Genomic DNA, 22141 nt, shown 5'->3' on the forward strand with positions numbered 1-22141 from the left:
TAAATATTTTTGATTGATTGTTGAAAATACATGCTTGGTTTAAAATGTCATGCAGTACTGAAATTCACATTGCTGGAATTTCGAAATAAAGGCCTAGGCATATTTTTCAAACATTCAATATATAAAAATATATGCATAAAATTAAATGAAAACATCAACCATCTAAAAGTAGAGCATGAATTTCTTAGGTCGTCTTTTGTGGTAGCTAGGTACTGTAGTCTACCATAAACTTCAAAAGATAATTAGGCAGACCAGTCCCGTCTTGAATACGGTATGTGGTTTTCGTTTATTCCAGAATAAATGAGTATCTTGAAGTCATGAGGTCCTTTTAAAAAAAGCTGTATAATTTCATTTTATCCAGTGAATTTTTAGTGTTTCTTTCTATACGTTTTTGTATTGTAATAAAATTGTAACTACCTGTATTAACATTTATTTTTTGTAGGCCTACTTGTATTATTAAAAGTGAAACAAAAATGAAATAAATACTGTAACAATAAAGAAAGTACGTCGGTTCATCATGAATTATACTTCAGTCTGTAAATTATATGTGTTTCCTGTGTTGTATCGGAATGCTGTATAAAGTACCAGAAAGTAAAGCTCCAATTTGCAACTGAAGATAGGAACTTGCAGTTTATTTTTCCCGGTGAATTGCATGACTTAGAGATCGGGTCATGTGATTTAGAATGGTGAGAGCCCGCTATTTTCAATGGACGGCTCACCATGAAGCAACAAAGCTGGAAGGCGATTGGTTGAAATACGTAATAGGTAGGCGGAGCTACTTTGCTTAACAAAGACGCCGATACTTGAGTGGCACTGTTATGGTAACGAAAATACCATAGCGTCAGTCACTCTTCTATGGGAAGTAATTTGCATATATTCGAATAAAGAACAACGCGAACTCTGGCCGCCATTTTTGTGCAATCGACGAAGTTCATGAACCGGGTCCTTCGAATTTATACGAAGTGGATAATAACCATGTTGTTTTCTGATGATATTCCTTTTTGATATATGTGTGTTGTCAACAAAGATATTTAATTGGATAACTTTCTCTGTCATTTTCCTACTCTTTTTGGATTAAACAGTAAGTTTTTGAACTGCAAGTCAACTAATTTCAAGATTCATTTCGCGCGCCATTTGGATGTTGTGATTATCTGAATGACCCGACATTTATACACGTGTGATTTCGGATATTAAAACTGGAAAGGTTTACAAAAGGGAATACATAAATAACATGGAATGATAATATATATGTTGAAGTACGTAAGGTGAGTTATTTTTCATTTATTTTGTCGTGTTTATGGTCTACTTTACAGCAGAGGGCGCCCCGTCGTTCGTAAATTGTTTTGATCGTTTTGTTGAACGAAGTACTCGGTAAAGCTTACCAAAAACAAGTCAAAAATGAATCATTTTCTTATGAACTATGCTTTTGTAAAGTTTCACACACCTCTAGACCTGATACAGATATATCAGAATTTGAAGTTAATTTGATTTTGATTTGTATTTTGAAATTGATTTGCCTGTTTGTACCTTTCATAATCATGATTCATGGCTGTGTTATGGGTATGTTATGGCGGTAGGTTGGGCCTAGCGACCCTTGGCTGTTTACTGTATTCGCGCGTACGGTAGGCCTAGCTAGGTCCTACCTTTGACTCTGCTGCAGCAGAGAGAAAGATTTTGAGGTGTGTGTGAATAATGTCAACTAAACGAAACAACATGTAGCCTTCTTACGCTGCCTATAAAATAAAAAAGTAAGATTAAGAAGATTAAAAGAAGGCTAAACCATAAAAAAATAGGCCTACTGCTGTACTGCCACTGCATTGGCTGGCTAGCTAGCCTAGATTAGCTAAAAACATAAAATTAAAAGAAAGACATAACTAAATGAAGCATTTTAAAACAAAAATTATGTAAATCGGACCAGTATTAGTGGAGATATTAAAATATTAAATATGTTTTTTGCTAGAGTTTATACCTTTTACTTTTATTATACAAGAAACGTGTCCCTTGGCTTACAATATAATTATGTGTTTAAAAGCTTCTTTTTAACTCTGATTATTCGGGTATTGCTAAACCCCGCAAACCTCCAAAAAATCATCTAAATCCTGTGATATTGATTGAATAACATAGTATAGGACTCAATTTGCAATAAAAAAAAAAAAGTCTTCATTTTATGTTCGTCACAATCTATTTTTAGGGTAAAAAGGCCATTTTTTGTATTAAAAAATTTCTAAACCCTGCAAACCTACAAAAACACAGTGCAAAGCCCATCCAAACCCTGTGATAGTGATTGAATCATGTAGTATAGTACTCACTTGGTATCTCTGTAAAAATCATAATTTTATGTTCGTCACAGCCTATTTTTGGGGTAAAAAAAATGGTTTGCGGTGTTTTTTTTTTTAGGTTTGCAGGGTTTAGCTGTGGTATCTGTATTTTTATTTGTATTTTTATGAATAACTTTAGTACTAAATCTTTCCAGAAGAAAATGGGGATAAATAGTTCATAAAGAAGAAATAAAAATGTCACGAATGGTAAAAGTTGATATAATAGTATAATTAGAAAAACTATATTCCGTAATGAGTGGAATGTAATTTTTATATACAAACAAGGATAGGCCTATAATAGGCTGGGCCTCAATACGGCTGAATGGAGTTTGAGAATGGAACAATTATGGGACAGTTTTTAAACATTTTGAATCATTAAGTGATTACAGTAAATTACTTAATTTAGGATTATTGATAAAGAAATACACAATTTATGTTGAGAGAGACCATTTATTCAGCAAATGTATTTCCCCAACCCCCCCCCCCCCAAGGTTTGTGGTGCGGCCTATACACTGGCCATTAACCTACTCCAAAAAAAGTTCAGATCGCGAGCCCCGGCAAAAATCAGGCGCCGTCTGTCTAGGTTAGGCCCGTGCTAGCTCAATTAATTAGCCTAGCTAGGACCGGTTTGTAGCCCTAGTATTTGTAATTATACTCACTACAGTGCTGTACTAGGATTCCTACTACATTTTCTACGACATTCAAGCAATAGTTTTGGTTGCCTATTATTTTCATAAATTATGTTCACTTTTTGAACAATTTTGAAACACGATGTTTCTGTTAGAAACCGCTTCGCTCAAAACAATATTAAACTACTTTTCGGGAGTCCTTGACTCGAGGTCACGTGAGCAGCTTCATTTTCGATGTCACAACAAAACACGTGGGCTGGTGAAACTTGCAGCTCGACGTCTAGTTCCCGGTGGCTTATACCGTAATAGAGAGAATATTACCGCTATAATTTTAGAATATAAACTTGTGAAATTAATTTATGCTATAAAAACATGAGTTTTCTTGAAGTTGTAATAATTATTTTACTGGAATTTAACTGTAGAAAGGCATACGTCATCTGGGCATGTGTGAACTTTGTATCCACGATATTCCTCCAGTTTTCTGTTTTTGTTTATAAAACGTGGTGCGTGATGGTGCATGCTTCGCACAGTGGGCTGTGAGTAGTAGTGATAGGCCTAGAATTACCAATATTTTTAGCCTAATACCGACTGTTATTGGTTAACATAATAAAATAGAATGATTGTTTAAAATAGATAAATATACTCAGTAAGTGTTTTATTTTAATAAACTAAACTGATGTTGAAAATTTAACGTAGCACTACCGTCTAGCAAAAAATGGGGATTTCCCTAGTTCCGGCTGCCTAGAGCAAGAATACGTTGTTAACATGGCGGTAGCCAGCAGTTTACATGCATTTCCAGTTGTTTGTTGTTTAATAATCGGCTGAAAAAGGTGAAATTTCTTTATGTGAACATTTATAAATAATGTCAATGTTTCAAAATAATTAAAAACTTAACATTATGGAAACAGTTTGGAGCTTAAAAATAGGTGCGGCTTATACACAGGTGACACAAAAAATTGTGATATTTCGCGTCCTAATTTGGAGGGGGGCGGCTTATACACAGGTGCGGCTTATACACCGGAATATATGGTAAACCCCGCATACCCCACAAACCTAAAAAAAAAAACACACAGCAAACCCCATCCAAACTCTGTGATAATGATTGAATCACATAGTATAGGACTCAAATTAGTATCTCAATAAAATAAAATCTTAATTTTATGTTGGTCACAACCTATTTTTGTGGTAAAAAGGCAATTTTTTGTATTAAAAAATTGCTAAACCCGCAAACCCCCCCAAAACAGAGTGCAAACCCCATCCAAACCCTGTGAAAGTGATTGAATGATGTAGTATAGGTCTCACTTGGTATATCAGTAAAAAAAAATTATAATGTTCCATTCGTAACAACTTACTTTTTGGGTAAAAATGCCATTCTTTGTATAAAACATTGCTAAACCCCGCAAACCTCCAAAAACACAGTCCAAACCCCATTCAAACCCTGTGATAATGATTGAATCACATAAGTATAGGACTCAATTTGGTATCTCAATAAAAAAAAAATCTTAATTTATGTTCGTCACAACCTATTTTTTGGGTAAAAAGGCCATTTTTTTGTATAAAAAATTGCTAAACCCTGCAAAATCCCCAAAACACAGTGCAAACCCCATCCAAACCCTGTGATAGTGATTGAATCATGTAGTATAGGACTCACTTGGTAAATCAGTAAAAAAAAAATCGTTCCATTCGTAACAACCTTCAGTACAGACACAAATTATCGCTTCGTATCTGCGCGTAACCTCTCGTAATCTGCTTGTAGGTACGTTTTGAACGTAGCTACAAACCACTACGAAAGCTATTGTTATTTTAATTAGCTTTGCAATGATCGTAGGCTGGATCTTCGGGCTGATAAACAATGCGTAAACAATATTGAAATATAGTTTACCAGCTTTCAACACGTGAGCAATGTTGCAATTTACTAATAAACAATGAACTTATACAGTACAAAAAAGTCATTAAAATTCATTAAAAATTGCACTAAGGAACACATACTGTACATAGCATAGCATACACATTATGTAATTACAGTATAGTTTTGTTCATTTTGACTGATTAAAACTAGGTCATGGGTCTTCATAAACAATTGTTTTGTTTACTGAAATCCAATGCCTTCGTTGAACATCTGTTTGAATGGGAGCTTACCTTCAAATATGGTAAATAACATTGAAATAAAATTCACTACATTTAAATGGTATTGTAATTTCTTGTTTACAATTTAAAATACTAGTACTGTACGGCCAACTTAATGCTTTCCATAAAAACATGTTTCTTACTGTATCAATATTCTTTAACACATGTCTTGTGTTTTTCTTTTTCTTTCCATAATTAATAACTATACATTTCCTTTTTTATTTTAGCAAATTTGTGTTATTATTGTTATAATTTCCAAGCTCTCATTTTAATACATCATTTGATTAATATTAAAATAAATTTTGCTGAATATTTTGGAGAGATGAGAAGATCCCTATTGTTGCTATAATTTTCTCAGAACTTGGATAGAGAGATGAGATGATCCCTATTGATTTGCCTGCATAGACAGACAGGAAAGTAACCTTTGACCTATTAGACCAGACAAAATGATATGCGGAGGGATAGACTAATGTGGCTAACCTCGTCTGCATTATAATAATGCTGCCAGAAGCAAACGCGCATCAAAATCAAGTCCCGTATTCAAGAGGTAGAAAGTCAATTGCGTTCCAATTGCAAATTTTCCATTACAAGCATTCAATATTGTATTTGTAACCTGTTTAGTAAAAAAAAATGAACTGAACAACTTTCTTTCCCACAAAATGATGCCTTGAATAATTTGGCGATACTGTAATTAAAGTCTTCCGATGGCTTATTGTAGTTAAATGCATTATAATACTGGGGAAAATGTACGTTCCCCCTGGTGATATACTTAATAGATGACACATTCTAAATGCAGTAGTACAGTAGGTCTATTGTAATAATAATGTACTAATTGTTGGCTAAAAATTATAATTATATTACAACACTTTAAAGCTTTTGCATCCTTGTTTGTACTTGCTGTTAAATGTTAGCCTACTTTACTGACAAAAAATACTAATAATAATATTAATAATAATATAATAATAATAAGTTTATTGAGCTGCTGTTGTATCTAGATGTAGCAATTTGTATTCTTCATTAACTTTATATTCAGATTTTCATATCTTGATATATTATTTTTAATACTGTGATTTATTTGTAAGAAGTATCTTTGTCAATGAGCAAGGATTTGTTTTCAATGATAATTATATAACATTTAAATTGTCTATTTTTAAACCCCAAAACTGAACTAGGTAATGGTTCCTTTATAATCACGGGTATTGCTAAATCCTGCAAACCTCTGAAAAAAACCCCATCCAAACCCTGTGATGATTGAATCATAGTATAGGACTCAATTTGGTATAAATCTCAATTAAAAAAATCTTAATTTTAGTTCGTCACAACCTATTTTTGGGGTAAAAAGGCCATTTTTTTTATTTAAAAAATTGCTAAACCCTGCAAACCCCCCAAAACAGTGCAAACCCCTTCCAAACCATGTGATAATGATTGAATCACATAGTATACTGTAGGACTTAATTTGGTATCTCAATAAAAAAAATCTTAATTTTATGTTCGTCACAACCTATTTTTGGGGTAAAAAGGCCATTTTTTGTATTAAAAAATTGCTAACCCCCCAAAACACAGTGCAAAACCCCATCCAAACTCTGTGATAGTGATTGAATCATGTAGTATAGGACTCACTTGGTATCTCAGTAAAAAAAAAAATTATAATGTTCTGTTTGTAACAACCTACTTTTTGGGTAAAAATGCATTTTTTGTATAAAAACATTGCTGAACCCCGCAAACCTCCAAAAACACAGTGCAAACCCCATTCAAACCTTGTGATAATGATTGAATCACATAGTATAGGACTCAATTTGGTATCTCAAAAAAAAAAATCATAAATTTATGTTCGTCACAACCTATAAAGGCCATTTTTTGTATAAAAAAATTGCTAAACCTGGCAAACCTACAAAAACACAGTGCAAGCCCCATCCAAACCCTGTGATAGTGATTGAATCATGTAGTATTGGACTCACTTGGTATCTTAGTAAAAAAAATCATAATTTTATGTTTGTCACAGCCTATTTTTGGAGTAAAAAGGCCATTTTTTTAGGGTTTTTTTTTTTTTAGGTATTTTTAACAAAACAAGATTTTACCCCATGGGGCTCTGAACCACAGTCAACTAAGTCTGCAAATGGTAAATCAGAATTGTCAAACAGAACTAGGTTGGGTCGGTTCGTTGGTTGTTGGTCCTTCAATTCGAAAAAGACCTTGATCACCACAGAGTAAATGGTTGGTAAGTGGTGCTTAGTATTGTCAGCTAGATTGGTAATTGGTGCTCAGCATACTCTTGAAACCAGGTCAGTAATTGGTGCTCTGAACCACAGGTCGGTATTTCATTCTCAACATTGCCAGTAGATCAATAGTGTGTGCTCAGCACCGTCAACCTGATCAGTAAATTGTGCTCTGAATCACAGTCAAATGGGTTGATAATTGGATTGCTCTGTACCACAGTTGTCCAGATCAGTATTTGGTACTCAACATATCAATAATTTGTATATTAAAAGCCTACAGTGTACCTAATTTGTATTTGATCCCTAAACAATTTTGAACATTTTACGTTGAAAGTTTTTTTAATGTGGCGTTAAACATTGTAGTGACGGGTTTCCTGTCAGTGACTGCTGTTGAAACATGAATGAATGTTACTCATTATAATAATAACAACAACAACAACGGCTTTATTTAAACACGGAAAAACTTGTATCACCTGAAGGTGTTCTTCTGCAAGGCCGTGATATTATATTGATAATAAAATACTAATAATAATGCAATTAAACCTAAACAATTTTTATACTACGAAGATAAACATTCATGTTTCCTGTCACTGAATACTCTAAATTAAAGAAAGTAAAACAATGTAATGAATGTTACCCTTGACAGGGACAGATTTCCTGCCATTGTTCAATAAAATAAAATTTATTTTTATGTGGACTCTAATAATATCTTATTCTCTTTCAAATGTGAACACCTATGAATACATTGGAGTAATTCAAGCTATAAGACCTGCTCTTGCTTTGTGGTTAATACTGTATGTGCCTATCTGTCTACAAAATACTATGATTTTTTTTTATATTTGATACTTTTATATTAAGTAATAAGCCATGAATGAAGTTTTATGACTTGTACAGTTTTGTTCCACCTTACTGCTATTGATAATTGTACATACTATTGAATGTCTTTTGTTGTTAATTAGTTACCAAGTAGTTATAGATTAAGATAATTAATGATTAAACAAACATGTTGATATTATTATTTAAAGTGAATGTTTTTGAAGATTGTTGTCAACATTGAAATCAGTTTGTAAATTTTATGTTTTAATTTTTTTTAGTAAACTAAAATGTAAAATGATACCGTAGTCCCCTGGGTATAATCCCACACCCCCCCCACCCCCACCCATATGAACACAAAATTTGCCCGATTTTGGTGGGTGGGATTATACCCGGGGGGGTCACTGTGTGCATGAACAGATCAAAAATGATGATTGTTTTGCAAGGTGGCAGAAGCATTTGAACAACTGCCCTACGATTTAATGGCCTATCTAAAACTATATTCCGGTGATCTGGTGAAGAAATAAGAGTTTACTAGAACATCAAAGGGAAGGGAGCACCCTAATTAGTAGGCCTACCTGTAAGTGGCTAGGTAAAGAGGCTACCTCGAGCTAGGCCAGCCTTTGCATAAACTTTCTTGACGTCGTAGGTTATTTTTGCCCAGCAACAACAAATCCAACCAATCACCCATCACATGTGAAGACCGCCTACTTGTAATGCATGAAGTTATTTTTAGCAGCTAAAGTCCCTGTGGAACATGCAAGTCTTTATGCTGTGAATAAACGATACGATTAGCCCACTGGGCGTGTCTCTTTAGGGAAGGACCGCGGTTTTGCCTATTTTTGGCTGCAGTTAGCGAGCTTGTTTATTTTAGCAACAGTAAACAACAAGAATTTACAAGAATGGGCTTTGTGTTCAATTTTATGGCGACCAAATGTCCGGTCTACTGTAATCAATTGGAAGAGTTTCAGGTCTGACGAATTCGTAGCCAAATCCTTTATATTTTGTGATCATTTGTTAAATTTGCCGACCTACACCTAAATTATACCCTGGGATGTTGCCCGGGGAAATGCCATTACGCGGAGTTGGGCGTAAAGTCGGGGGTGGAATTATACCCGAGGTGGGACTATACACGAGGAACTACGGTGGTATACCTTAATATAATAATTCCATATTCAAATTAGTCCTGAAAAATAGTTTTTCTATTCCCATGCCTTTTTGGTGTGTGTATTCAGAACAATTTTGATTAAATTGCAACAGGATCATTAAAAATATCCTCATTAATATTAGGAAATGAAAATATAAGTCTGTGCAGTTCATTTACATTGTGTCCATTTAGCCCCAATCTAATCTACACAAAAAACATGGTTTTTAATTTTAAAAAATTCATAAAAATGATAACGATATGGTAGGTTTACTGTATTTAATTGTATTACTTAAGTAATTAATTTTGTTAAATTGGAAAAAAAATGAGCTGATTAAGCTGTATTGGAACAATACGTCGAAATTTATTATGAGAATATGATGTGGGTTGCAAGAAACATTCGGCTGCTCCAAGGTAAAACAACATAACTGAACTGCAGTTACATTGTTTTGCCATGGGATGGTTGCCTTGCATTTTTCACTAATTTTAACTTGAACTGTTAGTTGTGCACTACCTGACTTGAAATATTTCTCAGCAAAAACTCTACATAGGCTTGTGTTCTCCAAAAATATACAAGGACATCCTTCAAAGTGAAAATTAAATTTAAAAAAAAAGTTAATTTGGGTTTGAATTATTCAGCATTGTTGCAAAGGTGGTACCTGCATAAATGGAAGATATCCAACGCATATTATTATTAATATGTTACAAGACCTTCAAATATAAAATAGTTAATTTCTAAAACAAATGCTTATAAATTAATATTTTGGTTTGGTGCTTATTGTGCTTCTGTATGAATTATTTTGTAGATTTTTATTTTTTGTTGAATAATCTTTAAAGTTTCTTTGAATTTAGTAGTGAGTATTTTTGCTGGTACAATGACAGGATCATGTGCTCATAAGGAGCTACTGTATTTTTCATCTTGGTTGTGGTAATTGTGTCGCCTATTTGTTTGTTTGCCTGTATATTGGCTGGGGGTACACTTGTTTTCGTCTGAGGTACTCATTTTGTCAAGGTACCACCATTAGTTGTAGTACATTACTTGTTCATCAGAGTACAGCACTACTTAAATTTAAAGATACTCGTTGAAGCAGTGTGTTCATTTTGTCTTACACTTGTTTCACCTGTGGCTTTTGTTGTATCAGGGGTACTCATTGCATCAGTGCAATGGGGGTACACTTTGGTATTCCTACTTGTTTAATTGCTTGTTGCATCAGGGTTCTCATTCATCAGGGCTACAGTACTTGTTACAAGCTTTCTGTTTTATAGGTTTGTGTCTTCTTACAATACAAAGTAAACAATAACATTGCTTTGAAATACTCACCGTTAATAAAATACAACCACTACTACTGTACAATTATTTCCTATGTATAATTCAAGACAAGTAGGGGGGTACCCCGGTGTACTGGTCCACTCTGCTCCTGTCGAGGACAGATGAAAGGTGCGCCGGTTTACCGGCTGCAGAGGACATGAAGTGACCCTCAGGGGAGGAAAACGTTATTGAAAAGAGCAACATCCTGTCCACTGTTGGAATGGCGCAATATAAATAGAACGATTTGATTTTTGATGTACATATAGTTTTACATTGTGTTAGATCAAGAAACAAAATCTAACTTTTGAGTTATAGTATAAGAATTCAAAAAATATAAGTTAAAAGAAAATAAAATTTCAAAAAACATTTTTTAAAATAAGCAAGTACATATAAATAATTTATGAAAAACTTAATTACTGTATGCCTCGGTATACTGTATTGACAGTACATTGTGTAGGCAGTTTATGTAATTGTGTAACTGTGCTGGTATATTGGGCCTTCAGCCAGTTCCATCATAGTCACAAGCTAAGGTTACCATGGAAACTTTGTCTGTGGATTCCAGTGGAAGATGCTGGTAGCCAACAAATATTGCAATATTAACTGATGGATCAACAAGGATGGCTGATCAGCAGCAAACGTCAATCAACCGTTTAAATGTCGGTGTAACTGCTTTGTGTCATATTTGAATCCCTATTCAGACTAGCACCTCATTGCGATCTGTTGTAGTAAATGCGACACCTTATCGCACCCAATTGTAATTCGAAATTGGGTGTAAAAGGTCACTAATAAAAAAAAGTCGATAAGTAATCGATATCACAATTGTCATCCGTTGCGATTGTGTGCTACAATCTTTATTACTCCTGATTACCACGGAATTCAATCGCAATGAATTACACTGGCACTGATTAACTGAGGTCAGTCAATATAGGTCTACCCACCGGAGCCCTAGTACCGTTTGACCTCCAGTTCCAATATAAAGTTTCTTATGTCTGATTTGGTCTGAAAGCGCTCACTGGTTGCGATGATCATAACAGTGTCTAGTCTGAATACACAACAACAAAATTGTACGAAATGGCAATTAAACTTCCTATTGAACTTAAAATATTGTTAAGATTAAACATATATTACATTGATGAAGAAGATGATAAATCATGTTGACAGATGTCAAAATGTTTTCTCTTTATTTCTCTCAAATTATGCAAAATAAATACAATGAGAATATCACTTCCTGTTGTTAGTTAAAAAAACATTAATTGTACTATTAATACCAAACGTAAGTGATAAGAAAGATTATAAATAAAGTTTGATGTCATAAAATGTAGGTCAAACTGTGACTGCAATTAAAAAATGTATCCTACAGTGATTTCAGGTTTGGTTTATATATTAGGCTTTTTTCTTGTAAATTGTATGATTTGGCCCAAAGATTATTAAAACTAGGGACCAGTAAATCAATATCAACTGGTCCTCAACCACTCCACTGGTGGTCTTGCCACCTTCAAAAGACTCGAGCCCCTTATTACTTAACATGCACACAATTTAACATTTCCCACAAAAACATAATGCTTGTGTACTGTGACTGTACGTATGATACAGTGTACATCATTTTGTGGCAAGTTTACAGTAATACTACTTCTAAAAATAATAAAGTTAAAAACATTCTTTCTCTAGTTTTGTTCATTATAATTATAATAATTATTGGTAAACATATGGCTTGCACTATTCTTTTATGTTTTTTTTAAATAATGAATTGCATAACCAAATAACACTAGTATACAAAACAATCAAGTTTTTCATGAAAATTATTAGAAGTATATTTTTTAGCCATTTTATACAAAAGTGATGTTTTTTTTATTTTACTATTTTTAAAACAACTATTCATTTTCCTATTTATTTACCAATAAATTGATTATACACAGTTGTTAATGTTGTTGTTGTTACATATATACGCCAACATTTAGTCTCGATCATGTGACTTTATTTATGCGCAATAATTTACGTTTTTTAGATGGTGATTTTACGTCATGTTCCGTACGCCACATAGAAGTGTAAAAATTAACCTTATAACCAAATTTTAAAAGGCAAAAACTTTTAACTTCAGATCCTCTGCATTTAGTCTATAAATAATGCTATAGCAAATTTATGGATTTTTTAAATAAATTAATTTCCAAGTAATTAGGCTATTAATTATGTCCTGTACACCACATGCAGTGGCGTACCGGACATGTCCGTACACCACACCATCATATTTTCGCTTTTAAACACATTTATCTGCTATAAAATAATTTATTTAAATTTAAATATTATTATCAGGGAAATGCCTGTATTTCACGTACTCAAAATCAGAAAATTTATGTTTACTATAGGGTGAATTTTATTTTTTAATTTTTTTTTTTTTAAACCTCAGCACAATCCAAAGATACATTTACCCTTTTGGAAATAAGTTTATACTAGTGCAATAATTGGTAAACTTATAAAAAGAATCCTTTTTAAAGTATCATGTCATACTCATTTTCTTAATTTAGTTAAGTATGGGCTTGTATCTCATAACATTGTCATTGAATACATCCTGAAGAATGCCAAATATGAATTAAATGTACACAATGAAATATTACTTTTTGTATTCTGTTCCAACGTTAAAACCAGATGCGGTTACTATCTGTAGGCCTACTAATTAACTAATGTAATAAGTTTGTCTAGGCCTGGTCTCATAGGTTCCTACCTGACCCAGATACCGTGCATTCCAAGCTAGCTTTGCGTACATGCCTAGCATGCCTGCTTTCTACTTACAATCCAGCATAGTCTAGCTTCCTTCCCAACATGGAAATGTCAAAGGCTGATCCTACACGCTGTGAGAGTGGTGTGCAGTTAAGCTAAATAACTTTCTTGGAACTTTGCTATGACGTTATTTGAATACATTTAGGAAATTTATCTCATCCACTGGTGACGACATTGGAGTTGTTTGTGGTCATTATCAATTTCGTCTGCTAATGACATTATGCTCACCACCTGTTTATTAAATTCTCTGCTTTCTAATATTTTTTTCACCACTATTTGTAAATAGACTGTATTTTCACCTGCATAATATTAATATTATGTTCTACACATATGTTGTGTTCTACCCCTGCATTATGTTCTGTATCTGTATGGTACCGTTTCATTTTCTCTATTTGAATTCTTGACCAGTTTTTTCAGTAAAACATTACAATCTTTATTTTCTTGAAAAACATTATATCACATAAAAACATTATTTTTAACATTTTAATTTTTAAAATCGTTAACTTTGGTACAGTATATAGTATAATAGGCTACCTAGGAAGGGCAGATAACCACAATCAGATAAACAATCAAGTCTAATCATACTGTAGCTTAATTTTGAAAAGGCCAGTGCTGGCCAAAAGCGGTTATCGCCCAACTGAAAAACAACAGGATCAGATTAATACACCACAAAAGCACAGCATGAAATATACCAATAAATTAATAGTAAGAGTACGTTAGTTGATCTTAATTTTGAATTTAGTATTTATTGCTAATGAAAAAGACACCGTATAAAACTGCAATCAAAATTTTCGAATCAAAAGGCTGAATCAATTATAAAATTGAATCAGTGTGTAAGAATAGGGACACTGGCGTTCAGCACTTCTGAAATGCTGTCTGAATTTTGGTTTGGGTCCAATGTGAATGCAGCTTTACAGTGTTGTTTACTTTATTATTCTCAACCCCTATGTACTATGTATGTATATGCTTCTTGTATTATGTTCACCACCTGGATTACTGTATTCCACCTGCATTATGTGCTCCTTGTATTATGGTCACCACCTGTATTATGTACTCCATCTGTATATTCACTACCTATATTATGTGCTTCTTGTATTATACTCACCACCTGTATTATGTGCTTGTGTTATATTCACCACCTGTATTATGTGCTCATTATATTATGTTCACCACCTGTATTACAATATGTAATCCACCTGTATTATGTTAACCTATATTGACCTAGTTCAGACTAGGTGGATAAACCCGGCTCAACTCACCGGGTTTATCCATGTGCCAGTCTGAACTAGGTGGCTGTGTTCCTATAGTAACTAGGCCTAGCGTGCCACCGTTTTTAACTTTTCTAAGCCGCGCTTTAATCATTACGGGGGAGGTCTTGCATTGACTTCGGGTAACAAAATGACCAATCAGCATTTAATTACGTATGCTGTGAGCTAGCGAATGTTTCGCGAGCAATGTTTTGAAACACATTTCCTGGTTACGGTTCATTATTATGCAAATTCTCGCGCCTGGCTAATCCTGCTAGTTTGAACGCCCAGCAAGGTTAAGCCGGGCTTAATGTTGAGTCAGGCTTAACTCAAGCCCACCTTATCTCCAAGTCTGAACGTAGCCTTTATGTGCTAGAGTACTTGTTATGTTCACCACCTATATTAGTTCTCCTTGTATTATGTTCACCACCTGTATTATGTGCTCCTTGTATTATGTTATCCGTACTATGTTATACACCCATATTTAACTATGTAGACCTACTTCTTAACTGTACTATTATTTCCTCTTGTATGTTTTTTCATTATTTATTTTCATTTTGTTCATTACCTTCTGTATATTATTTTCACCACTTATATGAGATGTTACCCACCTATATTATGTGTTCCACAAGTGACCAACTGTAATGTTGTTCACTCCCTACAATTTCCTTCCTCCTGTTCTTTCACCTGTATGTTTTTTTACAAGTACCACCAACCTACATTGTAACTCTTTCACAGTTCCTGATGAGTTATAAATATGACGCAATATAAGACGGATATATGCATATATCTCTATCGCCCATCTGGTTATACAGGTATATTGTGTTGTATTTACTTATTCCCTACTACTACAGAATTAAAGTAAAATCAGGCCATATTTGTTCATCATATCCAATCATTTGTTACTAATTAATCCATCCTTTGATTGAGGAAATGTTACTAATTAATTCTCTGTTAAAATTACTGTACTAACTACTCTAATATATTTCATGTATTTTATTAGTCTATAATCTTGATTGATTTTGATAAGATACATCCTTTTGTGTGTCCACAATCATTAATGTTTCCTTCCTTTCAATTGAATTTCATTTCCTTCATTACATCATAACATTAGGATACAAAGTTGTACTTGAACCTAATTGTAAACAATAATTTCAACAAAAGAGTTGTGAAAGAATCACCTAAATGAACTTTACACTGTGGGTTTCTCAAAGTTATCCATTTCTACAGTATATCCATCCATTTATCTTACTACTTTATCGTTCTGCATTTATCTTCTGTTTCTCTAAATAGGCCTATAGTCTTCCTGCAAACATCTTCCATTTTTCAATCACTTTTCCATTCTAACACTGTTGACGGGCTGTGAAGTGGTTCATACCATGTCTCAGCCTAACTGTAGGTGCAAGTAATGTATTTGTATATTTTGTGGCTACTTTGCATCATGCTAACATCAGGTGTTTTTGGAGGTTTGCAGTGTATTTTTACAGTAGGTATTTTTAACAAAAAATCAAGATTTTACGCCAAAAAAATAGGTTGTTATGAACGTAAATTATATATTTTTTTTTTATTAAGATACCAAGTTGAGTCCTTTACTATATTGATTCAATCACTATCACAAGGTTTGGATGGGGTTTGCGGTGTTTTTTTGGATCATTTTCAAGATTCTTTTAATTACATACAAGTTCAGGCATAACAACGCACCACATCACATCACAGGCTTTTTCTTTTTTCTTTTTCTTTTTTTTGCTGGCCTAGGCCCTACTGTGTAGGCTTCTTAGGCCTAAAGATTTCAAAAACTGCATTGGTGCCAAGCCAAATCTTTGACAAAGGCCATAACAGACACTAAATTTTACATAAAAGATTTGTTTGTACAATATTTAATTTAATAGGCATTGTGTTTCCGTAGGCTAACTGCTGCAGTGCTAGGCTAAGCCAGGCAGGCCTAGCTTAACCATAGGTCTAGGCCTAGTTATAGTAGTACTTAGGCTAGTACTTAGGCTTCTTGAAACTCATTTTTTGACTGACTAATGTTATGGTTGATAAATTAGTCCCAAACCAGGATGGTGTCTGACAGAGGATAATGTAGTTTACATATTGTAGTTAAGAGTAAAGTACAGTATTTAAGACTGTAGTTAAGCGTACATGTAAGCGTAGTTAGGAACATCCTGTGTATGACATTAAACTCCATCATCCGGTCGAAATGTCGCAACTAACCTGACAACCCTCTCAGATGTGTCTTAGTGGCTGCTGAGGGGAGGGTGTTTATGGTCACCCAGCAGCAAGAAAACCAAAAGCTGAACAAAGGGTGGATGAGCTCCTCGGAGTCAATGGCCAACCATTAATTAGGAATAGAAGTAGTTTAGCCTCATTGTTATTATTCTCATTCCTCTAGTTTATTCTCCATTTTAAATTTGCTCAAACTCCCTGATATCTCTTTCCAATAAGGTATTTTTATGTATGCATCCTCTCACTCAATTTTACCATAAGTACTTTGTGATATCTTCAAATATAATTCCTCTCTACATAATTACTGTACTCAAGGTAGCTGATGTATACATTCCCAATTATAAGACTAACTATTTTCAACATATTAGATTTACTGGCCCTAAGCTATGGAATTCTCTACCTCCCCTAGTTGTCGATTCCATTAATAAAAACTCATTTTCTATCCAGCTCAAGAAATTTCTTTTCTGTTTGTTTTTCTTGTCTCCCTTTTGTCTTTTTGTTGTTTCAGGCTGACTCGTCACAAGATGATTTTCTTCCTGGGTCTGTGCCTTTTTCCTTTTCTCATGAATTTGTTATGATCTTGTATTATATTTTTGTACGAATTGAAAAGGAATTACATAGATGTTGCTTTGAATTTAATTGAATTGAAAAATTCTCATGATTATGATATTATTGTTAATAATAATAATATATTGGTCTTAAATAGCACTTCATGCATAAAGTCTCTAAGCGCTTCACATTACTACCCCGGTCATTGGATCAAAGACGTATGGAACACACACTCAGCTCCCTGGGGAGAATTCCATAATATTGCAGCTAGTAATCAGCGCAGTTGTGTTCGAACCTACCAGGTACCCACTTGCACTCCTTGGTAGAGAGATGCAACCATTATTATTATTATTATTATTATTTTATTTTGTTGTTATTTATGTTTTCTTGGTTGGCGTATATTATTTCTGTGTAAAGCACATGGAGCAATGTGCAATATGCGCTATATAAATAACATTATTATTATTAATATATTAACTTAAGATATTCTACAATTGGCTTTTTGCTGTTGGATAATTATTTGAAGAAAAAAAAAGAAATAAATAATAAAAATAATAATAATAACTACAGGTACTTTATTTTAACACTGGAAACTTGATCACCCAAGGGTGTTTTTCATCAAGGCCGTGCAAGGCCGTAAGTGGTAAAATATGAATACAAAATATGAAAAACCATAAACATTTGAAGAATTTTATTATGTAACAAATATTATAAAATGACAAGTAAAATAGTACTTATCTAAGTCAAAATAATTCAAAACATGTACTGCATTGTTTCAATATCAAAAGTTAGATTACAGTAGAATATTTAATGTTTGCTGAATATCTATTATAAAAATTAAATAAGAACAAACTTAAAGTACATTTGTGAAAGTTCATGTATATCATCTTCAATCGATATGTCAAAATATGAATTTTCAAGACCTGCAATAGTACTGTATACAGTATTGTAAGAGGTTGTTTAGTCATGATAAAGCATGCAGTGATGTTGACATGATTTCATTAGAGATTGTACAATGAGGCATAACAGGTCATACAAGGGTCAAATGATGTATATATTGTAATACTGTATAATTTAATATGGGATATATACTGTAGTAATGTAGTCAGGTGTGCATAATGTGAATATTTTAAAAGATATTGAATGTCAGGTGCCACAGTGAGGTTACTTCTAAGCTATTGTATTTTAATACTCGAAGTTGATTTAATATTTAAATATAAAATCATAATAAAATATATCCTATTTAATTTAGGGTTTGTTTTATGTCTATGCCCCATCAGGGGAACTGTGTTTTGGTCTAGCGGTAAACCCTGTAAAATTGAATAAATCTGGTATAGAGAAATGGTGGGATGAGTCATGAGATGGGTATTGCTAAATCCCACACACCTCCAAAAAACACTGCAAACACCATCCATCAGATGAGCTGAAGATAAAAATGATTATAAGACCTGTCCTAGAAAGTTCACTAAAAAATCACTACAGTAAACCACATATATCCTGATATCCAAATGCCCATGTGGATACTTTGTTAGTAAACATAATACCTACATTATTAAGGCAGTATAGGGCATAGACACACGTTCCCGCTGGGAGCCTATTTTTTCTGAAGCAGGAGAAATTAAAAAGATTAATCCATAATTTCTTTACTTTTTGGTATATTCCTTCTCATACAGTAATGTAAGAAAGGGTGTTCTCTTCATCTAATATCCTTTCATTACTTTTTATATGTCTTAAGTAAGAACACTTTATTCCCATCATAAACTAAGTGTTAAGCTACATACTCTTTGGATTTGAATAATTTAAACCAGAAATAGAATTCTTATAATAATATTGGTGATAGATGGAATATGTGAGTCACATTCAAGGTCATTGGCAGTAGTGTGATTAATTATGAATCATTCTTTATTGACAAACATTATAAATTAGTCATTCTCCCAAGAGGCTGCTGGAATTAAAAATGGATCACAATGGAAAGGTGCAATACTGTAGGTTGTTGTTGATGGAATAAGGTGACAGAGGAATTAAAGTGGGTTGTAGAATATGTTGGTATTTGTAAGAGATGAGGATGGTTTGTATTTGTTGTTATTGAATAAGATAATATTAGTGTTTGGCACCTAGGGTAAGTGGGAGATTGCATACAGATGATGTTGCTTAGAATTGGTAACTACCTGTACTTAATCGCTAATTGATATTTCAATAAATGTTAATTTCAGCCTATTTCATTACTTTTTACATGAATTCTTTGTTACAGGTTCGTCACGGCGGTGTGCATCGTACGATGAGGATGCACCTCTGTGTGGGACTGTAACTGTCATGACATCACAGCATCTAAGTTCCACGTCGTCATCACATAACATGACGGACAACCAGAAACGATTGCCGACTACATTTCGTGATCCGGCAAAGGCTCCTCTACGGAAATTAAGTATAGACTTAATTAAAACTTACAAGCATATAAATGAAGTGAGTACCTTTATTATTGAAAAATTATCCAATGGGCTAGTTCCTTAATAAAACGATAGTACTGTAAACACAGATAGATTAGAAGTGAATAATAAACTGTGAATAAATACTGATGTACATCAGCTGTCATTGGACGATATAGTTGGACATCAACATGCAGTATTTTGTAGCTTATTAATCTTCTTTTATTTATAAACAATCATGAATGTGCAGTCCACCAAATTCACTGTCAAGAGACCTACTATAACATTAAATTAGTGCATGAAATTTGTGAAATAAACAATCACATTGAAGTAAATCATTATGTAAATACTGTAAGCCCTACAATAAATAATAAGAGGTGAACGTACTGCAGTAGTAAACAAAAATGTTAACATATTCAGAAAATGAGTGCAGTGTATGGAGTGCAGTGTATGGAGTGCAGTGTATGGAGTGCAGTGTATGGTAGTATAATACGTACTCCAAGTATTGAAATGCACGCCATCATGTCGGGATTCAATATTTCAACATTAATTATGTCATCATCACGAATCAACATTATGTCATCATCATTCTTGGCATAATTAATGTCCAAATATTGAATCCTGAAACGATGGCGTGCATTTCGATACTTGGTGTGTTCGAACGAGAACAAAAAAAAATTATATAGGGCTCTTACCGGTATTGTATCGACGAGTGGTCTACCTATTCGTGCAGAACTCGGCTTTCAAAAAACCATTAACCTCTGATGTAAGATCTAAGGTATGCAAATGATGAGTTTTATCAAGTTTCCTTGGACCCTTGCGTCACCCCACGCTTTAATAAGAAACGAACATTGGCATTAGAATTAGAGGCACACTAGTAAATATACCTGTGTAGGTGCAGTGCATAATGGTATTACAGTAGTTTAGAGAAAAGTGAAAGGATAATGCTATGTGGGTATTCATTACTATAGTGGTTATAGTAGTCATTCTATATTTCAATTTGAAAAGTATCTATTATTGAAGTATCAAACACATGCTCATGAATTATACTATTTTTAATGTGTGTTGTTAGAGGAAATTAAATTAATTATTTTATTTTAAAAATTTAGATTTAGAATTAATAACATAATGACACAACCAAGTCCACACAGTGACATTGTGCATTAGTAATGCTGCATTACTAATGCATTCATGTAGTACGTGCTATGTGCATGGTTTGCTTTTAATCAAGTGATGGTGTTGGAGATTTCGATCCATGTTGTTGAAGGCAGTAGCATTGTACATATTGCAATTCAAAACATCATAGAATTGGCAACAAGCCAGCGTCAACCTAACATCAAAATGATGAATGTTGCTGTTCTGCATATGAGAATGAATGGTTTCGACTAATGTTAATATTGCAGGGTGTTGTCTGTTCACCTATGTAGCCATGCGAAAAAAAAGTCAATGAAATTCATTATAACCAATATAATATATTATAGTTCTTTAATTTTTTAAATAGTACACATGTTTTTTCTGTTTTGTGAAGAAATTTTCAATATTTCCTAAGTTGCTGCGGTAACAAATACTACAATACCCAATATAATAATAGATGGTAAATTCCTATAAATACTGCAATCCATTGCAGGACTTTTTCAGATTTTGGGGGGTTTTTTTTCAGACTTTAAGTAGGTTTAATTTTTTAAATATTATTATGATTTTAGGTGTATTACGCTAAGAAGAAAAGACGCCACCAACCTGGGAATGAAGATGCTGGCCATAAAAAAGAGAGGCGGCTATACAATGAGGGATACGATGATGAAAATTATGATTACATTATACGAAATGGCGAGAAATTCCTGGATCGCTACGAGATTGACTCACTTATAGGAAAGGGTTCATTCGGTCAGGTAAGCAATATCACAAGAATATTTAATACCTGCTTCCAAATGCATGTTATTAAGTTCTGCATATTTGGTATTTATATGTAGATAGAAATTCACAAAATTTAACTCTAAGTAAAAGCATTCTACATAGTTTAATATCTACAATATGTTACTTATTAGTTTGGCTTGTGGTAATATATCATATATCAAGAAAGTGGCAGTGTTGTAATACCATTTATCTGTTTTGTATAGAGGCATTAACAAATCTATGGTTCGAATCTGTCACTGGTTACTGTGTTATTGGCAAATGCACTTTATTCACATTGCTCTAGAGTTTGCCCAAGAGTATATTGAATGCCAGAGCAATGATAACCACAATACTCTTTTCCACATAGTTACCTCTCTGTGGAAAAATGTGTTGATGGGTGTTTGATTCAATAACTGAGGTAATAGTGTCAAACACATAAACACCTCAGCATTCTGATATCTGTAAGACC

The 22141-nt window shown here is 33.4% G+C and overlaps 1 protein-coding gene across 2 annotated transcripts in view; it reads left to right on the forward strand.

The window, feature by feature from the left end:
• The first annotated feature begins 860 nt into the window (after positions 1-860).
• The window catches only part of LOC117101014 (dual specificity tyrosine-phosphorylation-regulated kinase 1A-like), a 29651-nt gene continuing 8370 nt past the window's right edge, over positions 861-22141 (forward strand). For both annotated transcript variants that reach the window (XM_033240863.1, XM_033240864.1), the window contains exons 1-3: positions 861-1265; positions 19605-19816; positions 21483-21668. In XM_033240863.1, coding sequence (XP_033096754.1) covers positions 19667-19816; positions 21483-21668 — 336 coding nt within the window. In that variant the 5' untranslated portion in view covers positions 861-1265; positions 19605-19666. The remainder of the gene's footprint in view (positions 1266-19604; positions 19817-21482; positions 21669-22141) is intronic.

The sequence above is a fragment of the Anneissia japonica genome, unplaced genomic scaffold (genome assembly GCF_011630105.1).
Source record: "Anneissia japonica isolate Jap-2015-1 unplaced genomic scaffold, ASM1163010v1 scaffold1785_len1016330_cov206, whole genome shotgun sequence".
Lineage (NCBI taxonomy): Eukaryota > Metazoa > Echinodermata > Crinoidea > Comatulida > Comatulidae > Anneissia > Anneissia japonica.